Source organism: Taeniopygia guttata, chromosome 10, assembly GCF_048771995.1.
Source record: "Taeniopygia guttata chromosome 10, bTaeGut7.mat, whole genome shotgun sequence".
NCBI classification, from domain to species: domain Eukaryota; kingdom Metazoa; phylum Chordata; class Aves; order Passeriformes; family Estrildidae; genus Taeniopygia; species Taeniopygia guttata.
In genome coordinates this window covers 5,608,895-5,624,727 of record NC_133035.1, presented here as the reverse complement: position 1 = coordinate 5,624,727, position 15,833 = coordinate 5,608,895, and the positions used below count along the sequence as shown (strand labels likewise).

General features: G+C 39.7%; 1 protein-coding gene across 10 annotated transcripts in view; it reads right to left on the bottom strand.

Moving 5' to 3' along the window:
- OTUD7A (OTU deubiquitinase 7A) overlaps window positions 1-15,833 on the bottom strand; it is a 138,536-nt gene that overhangs the window by 25,045 nt on the left and 97,658 nt on the right. For all 10 annotated transcript variants that reach the window (XM_072933735.1, XM_072933736.1, XM_030281820.4 and 7 more), the window contains 4 exons: window positions 8,938-9,120; window positions 6,809-7,027; window positions 1,687-1,788; window positions 162-289 (listed from right to left, as the gene is read on the bottom strand). In XM_072933735.1, coding sequence (XP_072789836.1) covers window positions 162-289; window positions 1,687-1,788; window positions 6,809-7,027; window positions 8,938-9,120 — 632 coding nt within the window. The remainder of the gene's footprint in view (window positions 1-161; window positions 290-1,686; window positions 1,789-6,808; window positions 7,028-8,937; window positions 9,121-15,833) is intronic.

The window sequence follows — 15,833 nt, the reverse complement described above, 5'->3', positions numbered from 1 at the left end:
GACCTTTCAGGCACAAAACTCTGCATACTTATACCCACGAAACTACAAGCACAATGGCAGCACAAGGAATTTGATAGCAATTAAAACTTTCACAGCAAACTTCAGAAGAATGCTTGTAACCCTCAATGATATTAACAAGGCTGTCTTTGGGCCATACAGACCTCCTTATTCTGCTGAGTCTGTTGCCATCTCCATCTTCTTTTCAGTGCTTCCCTTTCAGCTCCACTTCTCATCATAGTATAGAGGGCTTTCCGTAACACAAGGTCCCGGTCGTGAAATCCCCACATCCCTAAGGCAGCACAAAATGACATCCAGTTTTAAAGCAGTGAAATAGAATTAGCTAATGCATAATTGAAGATCCTCCATGGAAAATAATTCACCCACTATTTTTAAGATTTCCAAAAGAAAGAATCATCACAAATAAGCTAATGAGCAACAAGAGTTCTAACACATTTTAAACTTTGATTAGGAACAACCAACGATATGAACTGGTTTAGTGTTTGCTTGCAGGCAACTCCAGCTTTGCTGCAAGCCATGGAATATTCAGTGCACAGGTTGGTTTTAGCTGCAGTTGCCAGCAGGCACAAGGATGTTAATGAGCACTGCAAGCACCCCTTGGAATCACAGACGGTGCTGGCCCCCAAAGGCTCCAGCTCTTACACAGCAGGAAATTTCCTTTGGCTTCAAAATTAAGAGAAAAGCATTCAAGATGATAGAAAGTCTAAAAATATCACAGGCTTTCAAGTTCATTTTAAGATAATGAAACATTTTTATATCGTTGGGAATAGTAACCTACACCAAAAGAAAGCAGAGCTGTCCCCAGTCCTGTGCTTACAGACAGCCATATATCAGTCATTACATTGTCAGCTGCTGGGTTCAGGTTAAAATACTCCAAACATTTGCAGTAATTAACATAAAAAATTAACTCAATAAATATAAAATTATCCTTGGAAACAGAGAAAACTCTTTTCTTACTGCCTATTTCAACAAGAGGAGTATCTCCAAAATAATAAATATCCCAGTGTTTTTAAACAGTCACTCTTTGGAGTACTTTTGGTGGAAGATTTTAGTAGCTGCAAAAAGTCTAACTTTCCTCATAACAGGTTAGGATGTAGAAAGCACATCAAAGACCAGCTTCACAGCTTTCTATTGATTTTCAGAAAGGCTTAAAAAGTCTTGTATAAACAATTAATTTATCAATTAGAAATTATTTTAATTCACCCGAAATGTTGTTTCACATATACTTAAACCCTACAAGGAACTAACAGAGATTGGCACTGCATTCTTGAAACAGCAGAGAACTGTTTGAAGAAAATCAAGAGAATGAATTAATTTCCTTGTACATAATGAGGGCAATCCTGCAGAAGAACCTCAAATTTGCCTGTTCCAGACCTGTTAGCCCAGGAACACAAAAAATATAAGGTAAAACAGATCACTGGTGTTTGTGATACATGGATTTGGATACTGTTCCAGTTATACTTTTACATCCTGAGAAACTTTTTTCTTTCCTGCTTCAGGTATGCTGGAGGTAAAGAACACTACAGTGAAATGTGAAGGACATATTGCTCCAGAATCAGACTTTTAATGCAAATCTTTGCATCTCATGTGTTTCTGAGCTTTGGCCGGGGCTAGAGGAGAGCAGTGAGTATTTCTGGCAGAAGGTTTCCTGCCCAGGCTGCCCCTTACCTAGAGAGGCAGCATGCAGGAGGCAGTTTCCATCACCCGTTGTGGCCAGGGGCAGCAGGCGCTTGCAGCTGGTGCACACCGTGGACCACCAGTTGAGGCGTCCTGCAAAGGAAACACTGGTTATAGGGAGAGGAACATGAACAGGAGCAGTGCTCTGTGCAAGTCAACACAGAGCAGGAGGGGCAACCATGGACATCCTCTTTACCAAATAAGCTAAAGTGTAACGTTGGAAGTTAAAACTGAGATTAGAAATGAGGCAGATAAATTAGTCTCTACATGGAACTAGGAAAGAAAAGAGCACCTTTAATTAATTTGCATCTACCAGTCTCATATGCTGCATCCAGTGATGGATTTCCAAGGAGTTTATTGCCTTAATACCATTCTGAGCCCTGCTGTCAGTTCCCAAACATAATTGACATTCGCCTCCCACACTCACATGACAGATTACATGAAGGTAATAAAGGAATTTTTCTTTTGTCAAAAGACAAAAGTAATATGTATGTGATAATCAAGATATGTTACTATAAAGGTAAATTTACTAAGTAAATTATTTCAATCAGATGGATTGTTTCAACAACTGATTCTCCTCTCATTTCCCATAGCATAAATCATTATTAGATCTATTAAAACCAAGCTACACTGCCAGAGAATAAAAATGCCACCAAAGCATAGCCTGAGGTATAGTATTGAATGTGGCCTTTCTCTTTAGGGAATACTTAAGAGAATCACTTATCCATCACTGCTATGTGAAGCATGTTTTACAGATTATAAACCAGAGATGGGTTCTGGAAAAACCTGGCAAAAGGACAGATGCTTGATGAACAAATAAGTCATGAAGACTATCACTGCCCAAGCCCACACTAAAAGCAGGTCATTCCTGGCTCACAGGTTGCCATGTGGTAGCAAACTGGAGTGTTAAGTCTTGGTTAAAAGGTCATGGGAGCACTTCTAATAGAAAGAGAGAAAATGGGGGTAATTGTGTGACATCTCTGGGGATGAGGAAGAGCAGATGATTAACACAGATGCGTAGAGCTGGTACATTTCCCAAGACTTGGCAGGTCTGTGGGTAATGCACAAGTGAATAATTAAATGAATAATGCAATAGGCAGACTTTTTCTCCCCCAGTTTCTTGACTGGGAAGCTGGGAAGAAATAGCATCTATATATTTGTACAAGTAGTCTTGCACTTAAGGTTAAACCCCAAAACAGGAGGAAGTTCAAACAACAAATAAATGCCTCTCCATTAATAAGTTTTCATTACAAAATTATAGTGAAGGTTATTTGTAATTACAAGTAATATACATTAGGAGAAAAATAGTGTAGCAATATTTATTACGTATCCCAGTTATTTGTTCTGGGTACTAAGAACAATGAAATTAAATTGCTATTAGTCCAAATGTGTTAAGAGTACCACACTGTAAAGATAAGATGCATAGCAGATCAATAAGCACATCTGGTAATCCTCAAATGATTTTAGCAGCTGATTTGTAAATGCACTACACCTCAGACTAGGCTTATTGAGTTCTAAATTAAATATGCAATAAAGATGCTTAATTCAAAGCACTGTTAGACAGCTTTTGGAAAGAGCAAGATCATTTGTAGCAATTCCTGCATCTGTGCATTAACAACTTGCCACCTGTTTTTAGCAGAATGTTTTGGTGGGATCATATTCAGCAATAAGTTACACCAAGATGCTGTATAAAGCCTGGTTAGAATACCTAAAACCAGACAGACCTTAGGTAGGACTTAAGGAAATAATGAGTGGCATTGCTTTGCAGATTAACTAACATCTATTGATAAGAAATGCCAAAGTCTGCTGTTTATGATGAGTAACAGGAGGTTTCTATAAAAGTGATCTTCTGCCAAGTGCATCCTGCAAAAAGCGTTTGGGGCGTGGCTAACATCACAAAGCTTATGGCTGACTGAAAAAATAGCAGGTATGGGTTTATTATTGGATTATAACAAAAAAGTGCTGCATTTTCATTTTTAAAATCTAGTAGTTATAATGGGTCTCTAGGGAAAAGTAAAATGAAGCTTAGATGAAAACTGAGATCAAACATCTCCACAATTTTGGTGGATTGGTTTGGGAGACACAAAGCCCAGGCTTAACAGCATATTACTGTTTACTTTGGCTGTTGCTTCTTAGAAAACACAAACATGAGCACAGAAAGAAAAGCATAGGAAAACAGTTTTTGGAGTTTCATAAAGTATACTTGTACCATTTTTATTGAATTATATTTCACCACTGCAATAGAATTGTTTTTTCTTACAGTTAAAATGACTGCATTAGTCCAGCCATTCCTCTGCTGTACTGTTTTTTTTAAAACACAGTACTTCAATAGAGCAGAAGTTTTCATACCATCTCTCTGTGTGAACCCACACATTAACGACACAGAGGGGAGCACGTGTCTATAATGAAAATCAACTTGATGCACAAAATATTTAGAATTATAAAATTGCTTTCACACAGACTTCATTTCATATTATCAGTACTCGAGCCAGCCTCTGTTGAAGAACCACAGGAATTCCTGCCAGAGCTCACAGAGATCAGTCTGCCTGTTACTCGCGAGCTGACCTCATTCCAATTCTGGCAATAATCAACAGCTGAGTTAACAAGATGGACAAAATCTCAGAATGTTTTTATGAATGTGATGCATTTTATCCTTTCAAAGGAATATTTGGAGAGCAATCATATTAAGGAGTAAACCATTCACTGCAGCAGTTGGGAGTAAGTAAATCACACTGCCTTTGTCTGGGCCTTTCCTTCATCATCTCACACAGCACTTTGCAGTAAATTGGGAATTTTGTTCTGAGTTTCCATGCAGATAGGATGCAACCAGGACATGCTGTCACATATAGATGTCAAGCTAGCAAGAGTTTAAGCATATAAAAAAACTCCATAAAAACCTTACATGCTTTACAGACACCCAGCTAATATGGTCACTTCAGAACCCATGTGTGACACTGTTAGTGGCAATTCTGCTCTCCCAGTCCAGGTTTTGGGAGCAGTAAGCTGTTAGCTCCTAGCAAATTTCCTTCTCCTTTGCCTAATCAGCTTCTTTTCTATTTCTTTTCTCTTGAAATTCATGGCATTATACCCAAGCACACTCCCCTCTTCCTTTAGCAGCATCCCCAACCTCAGCTACAAAGGCTACTGTCCTTCGTGGGATTTGGTTTGAAATAGATTTTAGGCTCTTTGCAGGATATGCACCTCATATTTTAGGTTTTTTTAATGTCATTGACCAAACCATAGTTAAACTGTCAGTAGGAGACAATAAAATTTCTAATACTATGTGGCTTTCCTATTAATTCTCTTCATTTTGTACAACAAATAAAATAGGCAGGAAACTGGGTATCTTTACATCTAAAACAAAGACAAAAGGTTAGTTTCTATGAAGCCTTACATGATTTTTTAAAGCAAACTATTTATCTTTTTAACTTACTTGAAATAAGAAGTGCTTCCCAGGAAGTTCCAAGTTATTTGAATTAAATGCTCATGAAGTAAACTATGTTTAAGTAGGCTGCAAGCACACCTGTGATCAAAACCTGAGTACTTCAAATGGTCAAACCCTCTCCTTTCTAGGGTGCAAGAGGCTCTGGGGATGAAGGTGCTTTTCCAGTATGTGTCAAGTTACTGCCCTAATTAATGTGAAGAAAATAAAAAATTATTTATTCTAATATTCAGAGAGATTTGAGAGAGGAATGCTAAGAGGCAGCAAATTTGGTCGTTTCTGCAGCCATTTCAAGTTCAAAGCCAACCAGCTCTGTATGGATTAGTGGATGTCAGCTCTAAATTCACACATTCTCTGATTTTTTTTCTGTGATCCTCCAGTTCATACAAGACTCTAAAGGCTGTGATTGCACTGAAGCAGGTAGGTCAACAATGGTATCTTCTGCTATCCCTGTGCACTTTGGAGGGTTTGGCAGAGCTGAGAGAAGAATTATCCTACTTTTCCCCTGTCGTCCTCGGCTTAGCTAGTTCTTAGAGAAACTGGATACATTTTTTTCATAGGTGACTTGCAGTTTTCATGCTTCATAGCTGCCTGGTAGAATTCCTACCTTATTTTACACTGCTGTTTCTCCCAGAAAAAGGTTTTCTGAGCACTGCTTGGGGTTCTTTTAGTTGTTTGTAGGTTTTGTTTCTTCTTCCTTAAGTATGTACTTTTTGAGGCTTTTATCTAAGTATGTCTGGCTTTTCAATCACCAAAGCCAAAAAAGAGCACATGACAACACCTCATAAGTACTCAGTGGGACACCATATTAGCAGAGCTCCTGCTCAAACCAGAGCTGCACTTTATCGGTTTGAGCTCACACAGGGCACCAGGGCTGGAGAATGAATCTCAGATCAATCCAGTGTTATACAAGCCACAAAAAAGGCAACTGTCTATTCCATATTCCACAAGCAACCATGAAATCTGATTTTACAACTCTTTTATATCACCAGGGTTGAGCATTTCACTATACAGATGTGTTCATTTCATGGTTCATTAGCACTCCTGCTGTTTCATAAGGCACCAATATTAATTTTAAACAGACTTCTTCATATCCTTCAAAATTGGCTTAAAACTTTTAACTACTAATAGATGTGAATTAACATTAATTTTAAGTATCTACACTTTTTTCCCTGTGGCAATACTGAAGTATTGCTTTAAAATTATGTAGTTTCTCATTATAAAAAATAATAAATATGTAAAATACATATCCAAAAACTATATTCTCAAGCTGCAATAGAACTTGAAGATGTCTTCTTTCACAGTCACTGCAATGTAATTTCCTCATAAGAACTGAAGTACCAACTCTCTCTGACCATCCAGACTCATGTCCTTGTCTATTGCATGACTTCCCCACCAGTCCCTTCCTTTCTCTCTCAATTTCTTTGTTTTATTAACTAAATTTTACCATTTTTTCTATAAGGTTTTAAAAGAAACAGAGGACTGGGATATGAGTCATTTGGAAAAGAACACAGTAGTTACATTTACGCTCTGGCTTTTATTTTCCAGGCAGGATGTGCAAGCTCTGGCCATGAAGCAGGATTAGAAATGCCAACCCAAATGTTGAATTTGCCACCTACCGACACCCATGGTGTGACCCAGCTGCTGACAGACAGCTGAGGTGTCACCCACCTGCTTGCTCCAATGCCACCATGGTGGCCTGCTCAATTAAGTCCCGCTCGATGAAGCTCCTGAAGTCCTCACTGTACACGCTCAGGTCTGGCAGCTGGAATGTGTAGATGGGCATCTCCAAAGGGAACTGCTCATTGCTGCAGTCATTTGCTACATGTGAGCGAGCCAGGGAGACTATGGCTGAGCTGGCATGGGAAATCCCTCTGGAAAGACGCTTTTCTGTCGAGAAACCAAAGAGCAATTACAGCCTGCACCACTGCCTAAAAGGCCAGCAATGCCAAAGCTGGTGAATGCACATTCATTTCACTAGGAATTTATTCCACATCTTGTTCGCTGCCTTTTTCAGGTTATTTCCCAACTGTGAAAGATTGCTTGTTCCTATTACAGGTCCCTTTGGCAAGCCAGAGGAACTTGACTCACCTTCTAGTAAAAAAGATCAGCTGTAAAAATAACAAAATGTGAAAAATAAATATTCCTATAAAATTTTTCCTTGATGTATCTTAAGTTTTCAAGGCCTCATTGGAAGAAAAATTTATTGATAGGCAGATAATCAGTTAATGTTTTGAACTCCTAATTAAAGCTTACTTTAACATGACTTATCACTAACAATGTTTTTAAGACATCTCAAACTGACTCATGGTTATTTAAAATGAATTTTATTGCAGTTTGTGAACTTTTATTTCTCTAATGGATCAAAGTCTTTCTAATTTTGAGACTTAAATTGCACTCCCTAAATTAACCTAAAGGGAGGGAGAGGGTAGAAGGTTTGATTTGTTTCTTCTCCCTGTACATCTCAGCTAAATCCCCTGAGAAGGGGCACTGAAGTGCAGGGCAGCACCTCCATGTGACATCCCCTTGCTGCCACTCCTCCATCACCCCTCCCAGCATAGCCCAGCCTTCCCCTGCTGGCTGCATTCTCCACTCCTTGGTGCAAAACAAGGTGCTCCTTTCCCTCCTCTGCTCCTCCCTGAACATCCCTAGGTTCACCTGTCAGTCAGAGGTGGATCTCTGACCAGGAGATCCTCAGCTACACACTGAGTTGGCAGCCAAATTCCTGTCAGCCCAGGTGGTCCGAGTCAGATGTACCTCACACTACCTACTGCACCCACTAAACATCAGATGGATGTTTCAGTGCAAACTGTATCACAAAGAGGCTAAAGGCACATGGTTTTATCAACTGTGCTGCTCTTCCTCCCTTTATTTGTATTCAGTGATTTAAAGAGTCTTAAGAAGTACCACAGCTCCTTTTCTTCTGATGGAAGTCAGCAATTTTTAAACAGCTTTACTGGAACTCCTAAGCACTGATGCTATTTCCTGTTTAACAGGAGGGCAGTCAGCAGGAGAAGGGAAGCCCTTCTGTTCCTTTTAATGGCTGCACAGAAAGCCATCACCAGGCTACTGCTATTACCTGCCTACATGACAAGCTGTCAGACCTGCAGATTTATTCTGGGACAAATTACAGCTTCTTGAGAAATTAATAGGAAAAAACTGCAACCCAACAGTCAGAGAGAGAGCTGAAATAAAACCCATAAGAGGTCTGCAAACAAAAAAGCAAATTTAATGCTTATCATCTTGTACTGGAAATTAACTGTTAGAGGTAGTTGACTAATTTTTCTTAAGGTTTCAATTTCTGTTCAGCAGGGGATAGGAGGCAGTTTCTGTGGAACCATAAAAGAATGACATTTCAAAGCTGAAAGCTATTCATAGTCTGCTTACATCCTATCCACACACTGTGAGTAAGAATGCAAAGAGTGAAATAAGGATTTTTTTAAACATTTTTGTTTGTTTGTTTCAATAAGCATAGAAAACTGTATACAAGAGTGGTCTGTGACACCCTCTAATTAACTTCTTTCATGACTACCACAGAACTGCTTGGGGACAGTATATTTTACTTTAATCACCCATTTAAAAAACAAAAATAAAAAAAAACAACTTGCAGAATTGAGGCAGAGCTGACAACCACCAAAACATGAAAAATAGGGTCTAGCAGCAGCTCTGAGCCCCGTGACAATGACACAGCTCACACGCTGCTGGCACATGGCCTCCCACACTCTGCAGCCAAGCACAGCTCCCAAGCAGACAGGTTGGAGACCCACCTGTCCCCTGAGACCCCCCAGAGGAGCTCTTACCTTGGGCGATGTCATCCTGCCTTTGCAGGCAGGGCCTCTCAGCCTTGGTCACCTGGGGCGGCTGCTCTGGCTCCTGCTGCTTGTAAAACCTGCCCTCGTTGAACACCTGGGGCAGGTTGGCCGTGTGCACCTGCCGCAGCTGCTCATAGTCATTCAAAGCTGCCGTCAGGTCCCAGTTCTTGCCTGCAAAACAGCAAAGGAACCCTCAGCTCAGCCCTGTCTGGGAGCAGCTGCCCCCACCACCCTCCTGGGACTGCCCAGCCTGTGGCATCCCAACACAGCAGCACTGTGGGAAGAAGTGTCAAAGCCAGCCACCACTGAGTAAAAGGTACCATCTCCCCTCATCCATAAACCCTCAATTTTGACATTGTATCACAGGAGCGATCAAGGCCATGACTTCCCTTGCTGAGATTCTAATCAAATGGCTCCAGAAATTAGCAATTTAGGATGAATTCTAAATCCCACTGAGAGGGAGCAGTAATTTGCAATTGTATGGTTGTATTAATAATAAATAATAATTAGGAGCAATGATGGAAAGACAAGAGTCATAGTGTCATAGCCCAAAAGAGTCAGAAACTTTCTTATCTTCATTTGCAGAACAGCTAGAATGCAAACAAAAATACTTTAGGTCCCTTTATCTCATACATGAGAGAGAACTCGCTCTCTTAGAGGTTTTAAAAGCCTTTTAGAAAGCAGGTAATAAAGGACAGTGTTCTGTAACAAAACCAGCAGCAAGAGACTGAGTCAGTGTGGTTCCCTGTCTGTGGGAGCTGCTTGTGGAACCTCTAAGCACAGAATCCTCTAAATGATTTGCTTCCACCTTCCACTTCAGTATATTGCTCTGACCAGCAACCACAGAATGCAGGCCAATATCCAGAGAAGCAAAAGTCTGTTTAGCACAGGTGGTGAAACAGGACTTGTCATTCTCAAAAAAAAAAAAAACCAACATGAAAAACATGTTGAGATGCCTGCCCGCTATTTTCAAAATAATCCTACTAAGATACAGAGACGCCTACCATTCTTCAAGTACTTGTTTCTAATTGGAAAATTAAAAATATTTAATAACAAGAAAGAGAGGCCCTCCAAGTTATATGAGACTTCCAGAGAATTCCACAAGCACTTTTCCTGGAAATTCAAAAGTAACCTGATTCTGACTAATACATGACTTATTACACCATAGAAGGTTGTCATTTTATGTACTTTGAGAAGCTACATTACCTGAGTAATGCAGTTAAAGGTAACTTACTTGCTTACACCAAGGAGACAAGCTAAATATAGTACAAAGCAGTTTTAAACAGCCAGAAGAAAGCCTTTTACTGTTACAGTCATATCTGTGAAGAACAAAAACCTAACCAAAGAAGGAAAAAAATAGCACAAACAGTCGGTACCTACAAGGCTGAGCTAAACTACCTCAGGTTTTGACGTACTAACAAAATTCTGAAAGGAGAATTGGTATCATTGAGCAAGAATATTACCTAGTTCCTGAGCAAACTATAATATAAACCACCATGTGAGCCATATAGAATTGTTCTGTAATGCTGTAATTGCCTATTAGAAAGTCTGAAGGACAAAATGTAAATTCAGTGAAAATTGTCAGAAATACTGGAACAAGAACTTCAGCTATTACCAGCTTTTGTTCCATAAAAAGCCCATGTAGAGTAAAAGGCTGTAATCCAGTCAGGACTCTGCTCTAACTTTACACACATCCCAAACAAGTCACACAACCCAAACAGAGCCATAAGTGCCTTCCCAAACCCAATCAGTGTTTGAAGTAAGAATGGCTTTTCTTTGGTTCTGGTTGTAAGAGGCACTTTACACACATTCTTAAATTCTTCTTCTCAACCATAAAAACAAAGTAAATTAAAAAAAAAAAAAAATGAAGGTGACAATAAGTATAATTCTAGGAAATGTAGCTTTAAACAAAACATTATTCCAGTATTGGCAGTGCTAGAAACCCAGGGCTATGTGACCTGCAGGAACATCCTGGATTCATTGAGTACAGATCCCTGAGTACCAGCCCTGTAGCACTGGAACACCAACAGCATTTCTCAGGGTATTCCCTGCAGTTCCCCTGCTCAAGACTTTTTCATGTTTAAATTCAGAAGCTAAAAAAAAATCCCAGTGCATGTGCTGTAAGTGGCTGCTGTGTGACAGGGCTTTGATGTATGTAAGAGGAAAGCAGAAAATCAGCAGACTCACAGAAATCCCGCTGGCCTCAATTTTAAGCCAAATGCAATCATCTTATATAAAAACTCTGTCATAAAAATTACCTTGAGCCTTCAGAAAGCAGGCTCACAGTGTGTTGCATTTAAAACTGGATTGCACAGTGGCTCTTGAGTTACACGTCATGGTATATTGTAGCAAATGGACTTCGAAAATAGACTTGGAACCTTACAAAAATTAAAATTTCTACACCTAACACATACATATTTAATTTTCAAATCTTTTCATATCCCTGGAATTCTCCCCATCTCCTGAACAGAAGCACCAATTCAGCACCAAAGCCCTAAACTTCAGAGAACTGACACAGGAAGTTATGATTGGACTCACTTTCCCTAAATTGCAAGCATTGAAATGCAAGAAAAACATTCAATCAAATTAAAGAACATATTCAGCACCTTTCCATTTCCATGAAATAGTGTTTTTGAAAATTAGCCACCTTCAATGACCAGGATAAGTGTTTCCAGCTACCCTCTCCACTGGAAAGATGGAAGGTTTCCTCCTTTGCCCCTCTCCATTTGATTTACACTTTCACAAGTAAATACAAATGACAATTCTTTTGTTTTCCCCATTGCCCATTAAAAAAAAGAGGAGCATTCATCAGTTTGGGAGAATGAGCAAAGAAAAATCTCTAGAGAATAAAGGAAATTAGAGGCAGCAAAGACAATTAGAGAAAGGAGAGAACAAAACTAAGGGTTTTATGAAAGACTGAGAGAAAAAATACAAATAAGTACACAATCTAATGCAGTGCAAAATACATTTTAAAAATGTAACAAGTCTAATAAAAAATACAATGCAATTTGGACCACAGGAATAGACTGCAGAGACAAAAGGCAAGCTGGGAACCAATCAGGAAGATTATAAAATTCAGAAATGTCCAGAGTAGATGACCTGAACAAGGATTTCTATCAATGTGACAGGTAGGTGAGAAAGTTTTAGCTGCAAGTTACTGAGGAAATTAGTGGGTCTCGTGGTTGTGGAGATTAACAGAACTAACACTGCTTATCTCTCCTTTAAATGTTGCATACACAAAGCTTTTGAATTTCTAAAACTGTGTCTTATTACATTACAAACCAAGTTCTGAGAGACAAAACCCCCTGAGTTATGCTGGGTTAGAAATGACAAAAATTAATTCATATAATATGGAAACAAACACATCCTCCCACCCAAAGCCTACGGGGCAGGTCCCTCCTTCCAGTTTTGCCCCTTGTCCAACAAGTGGCATTGGCCCCTGGTTTGGGGCAGACTGCACAGGGTCCCTCTGGTCCCTAGAGAAGGGAAAGAGGAAGTCTTCTCCTAAGTTCTGTTTGTGTGTGTCTCCCATGTTCTTCTCTGACACCTCCCAGACCCTGCTCCTCACACAACTCCACTGTCACATCTCTCATTTTCTTTGCCATCTCCTGCACAGGCACCCAAGAGGAAGGGCCAGTCTTTCCTGCCTGCACAGAGGTTATGCCTGAAGGACAAGTAACAGGCAATTAATTTATTTCCCATAATTTCATCAATTAATTTAAGTCAAGTAAAAGCTTGTGTTGCAATTTGACAGAAAAAAAACCAACACAAGGCTATTTTTTAGATTGCCTGCTATTTTTGTTTCACTGTTACGTATCTGATGTGCTCCGTTCACTGACTGCTTCTTTGTTTATATGACATTATTATATTTAAAAAGGCATTTCAGAGGCATAACAATGTTATTTCAGTGCACACAATCACATCAGATAAGCCACTGGCAGCTCTGGGTCAGTAACAATTCGATTGCTCCAAACCAGCACCAACACAGTAGGTTTGCAGGAAAGGCTTCCAGTTTCAAAAGGCCAGAGAACATCAGTCAGCAAAAAAGCTGGAGGAGCACAAAGTTGGTTAGAAAACACAAGTAGTGAAATCATTATCAGGGTGCTGGAACCAAATCAACTCACTGACTGAACAGAAAGAACACTCTTACTGAGCAATTGCTTCCTGAACAGCTACATGTGCTATGTGAGTCAGCAGGTGTGCAATTTAGCAACACACAAAGGTCTCTGCTTTGAAACCAAGTCCTTCATGTTTGGAGGAAAAACAACAAAACACACACACACCAAAAAACAAAAAACCCAAAAAAACAATAAAAAAAAAAAAAAAAGAAAAAAAGATAGGAAAAATATTAATAAAAAAGAAGTGCAGCTGAGTAAGGAATTGAAGATACACTGTGGCTGAAGGCTGAAACTGATGTTTTAGTGTCAGAGATAGCAGACACCTACATAAAACGGATATTCAAAAATAAACACAGCTACACTGTGAAGTTTCTGCCCTAAATAATCACTCTTTGAGTAACAACAGGAGGCATCATGGGCTTGAAGAAAAACCAAATATTTAGATAAAACAGTATATGGTGCAAGTAGCCACTTACCCTCAAACTAGAGCAGAGGGTTAATAAACAAAGTGCTAAAGAACAGCACAACTAGGATTCACCTCAGAAGCATTGATAAAATCATAGACTCCAAAAATGGTTTAGGTTGGATGGAATCTCAATCATCATTTCATGCCAGCCCTCTGCCATGGGCAAGAACACCTTCCACAGGAGCAGGCTGCTCCAAGCCCTGTCCAATGTGGCCTTGGACACTTCCAGGGATGAGGCAGCCACAGCTTATCTGGACAACCTGTGCCAGGGCCTCACCATCCTCACAGGGAAGAGTTTCTTCCCAATATCAAATCAAACCCTGTCCTCTTTACTTTGAAGCCATTCCCTTGTGTTATCACTTGTGCTCTTGTCAAAAGCCCCTCTCCAGCTCTCTTGGAGCCCTTTTAGGTATTGGAAGGTACTCCAAGGTCTTCCCAGGGCCTTCTCCTCCCCAACAGCCCAAGCGTGTCATAGCAAAGGTGCTCCAGTCCTCTGAGCATCTTCATGGCCTCCTCTGGACAGGTCCTGAGAGATCCATTGGGGGAGCAAAGCTGGATGCAGCACTCCAGGTGGGGGTGTCACAAGGGCATTCTCCAGTGCTGTAACCCCAGAGCAACATGATATTATTTAGTCTTTGTGTTTTTTTGCTTTGTACCGTTTGGGCTAAAATAGCTTAGTGGGGTTGTAATAGTTAATAAATCCATTGTCTTTCACTTCTTAAATCAGATATAATGAAAACCAAGAGGATTTAATCATTAATTAGTAAGAAAAGCAAATATGCAACTATTACACAGTTCCCTCCCCCCCTCCAAGCTTTCAAATATCCACCTACTCCAATATGTTAAAAGAACATTTGAAAGGTCACCGAAATTCCTGATTTAATGATAAATAAAATGCTGGAAAGGATGCAATTTAAGATGTGGAACTAGGAAAGATCTAAACAGTAAGAATCACAATGAAAGGCAACTTGCAGCAACAACATGTATAGACAGAGAAATGTCTATACAGAACATGTATAGGACTTCAGCAGAGGAAACGTTCAAAGGGACAGGAAACGCTGCCTGGAGTGAAACAAGACCAATGGACCCACTAGGATACAGCCATGATGGGACAACATCAACTGAGTGGGCAACAAGGTAACTTTCAGAGAAGAATCATCTGAGGAAGGCACTGAGCATTGAAAGTATGAAATGCACCTGCATGTGCAACTTGAAGGCAACACAGAAACACCCCAGGCTAATGCAAAGAAGTCTGCTCTTACAAACCAACTGCTAATAAAGCAATCCTCAAGTTCAGTTGAAATGCAGGCATTTCTTCCTGTTTGGCATGAAGTAGATTAACAAATATTTACAGGCAAAAGGTAAGAGTAGTTTCAGATCAGCTTTTTTTCCTTCTGATAAACTAATACACAAAATTAGGATAAAATTAGAACATGTGTTTTAAAACATGATTTAATTTTTGTCCATGTTCTCAAAGGAAAATAATACAGCAAGGCCATTTTGTTAACACATGCCTCGTTTTCTGCTAGAATGCAGACTCACTCCAAACTGAACAGGCAGCTGGAAATGAGAGTTTTGCTCCCTGTTTAACGAGACATTGGTAGCAGCTCAGCTTCCTCTTCCCATTGCCCAGCCTTCCACAGAGAACTAAAAAAGGAACCATCTGAGGGAGAGGAGAATAAGAGACTATTTTCGGGGAGTTAGTTTTGTACACTCAATCACATGACAACACTGTAAATGTCTCTCTCCCTCTCTATAAATTGCATGCTTTTCTTTGAATTCTGCTTGTATACATTGTTCTTTGAGGAGATGCCTCTTTACTGCAGTTCTGTCTTGTTCCATGGGGTCAGTCACCTTTCCTGCTCCCATTTCATGACTGGAAAGCCAATTTCCCAGTTCTTGAGTTCATGTTCAACTATATATCCCTCAATTAAGTGTTGTTTGAAGCTGGAAATAGAAACAGTTATTTTTATATAATGGTGAAATGCTACATCATTTATATAAATAAATGAAATAATTTATACAAACCAAAGGGCAACTTTTCAGTTAAATATATTATTTTTGAATCAGTTTGTATTATTATTTCACAAATCCTCCAGTGCCTGATGATTGCCTACACTGTTGGCATTTGAAAGAATTTCATCCTATGCCTTGCCCCTCTATTCCAGGGGACACTGCACACCTGCTGCTCACCTGAAAACTGAGCTGCTTTCTCTGGATTTATCAGTGATCTCTGAGTTCATCCACACCCACGGCCCTGATTCTGTGACCCATATACAGTACAACTTGTTTTAAAGATT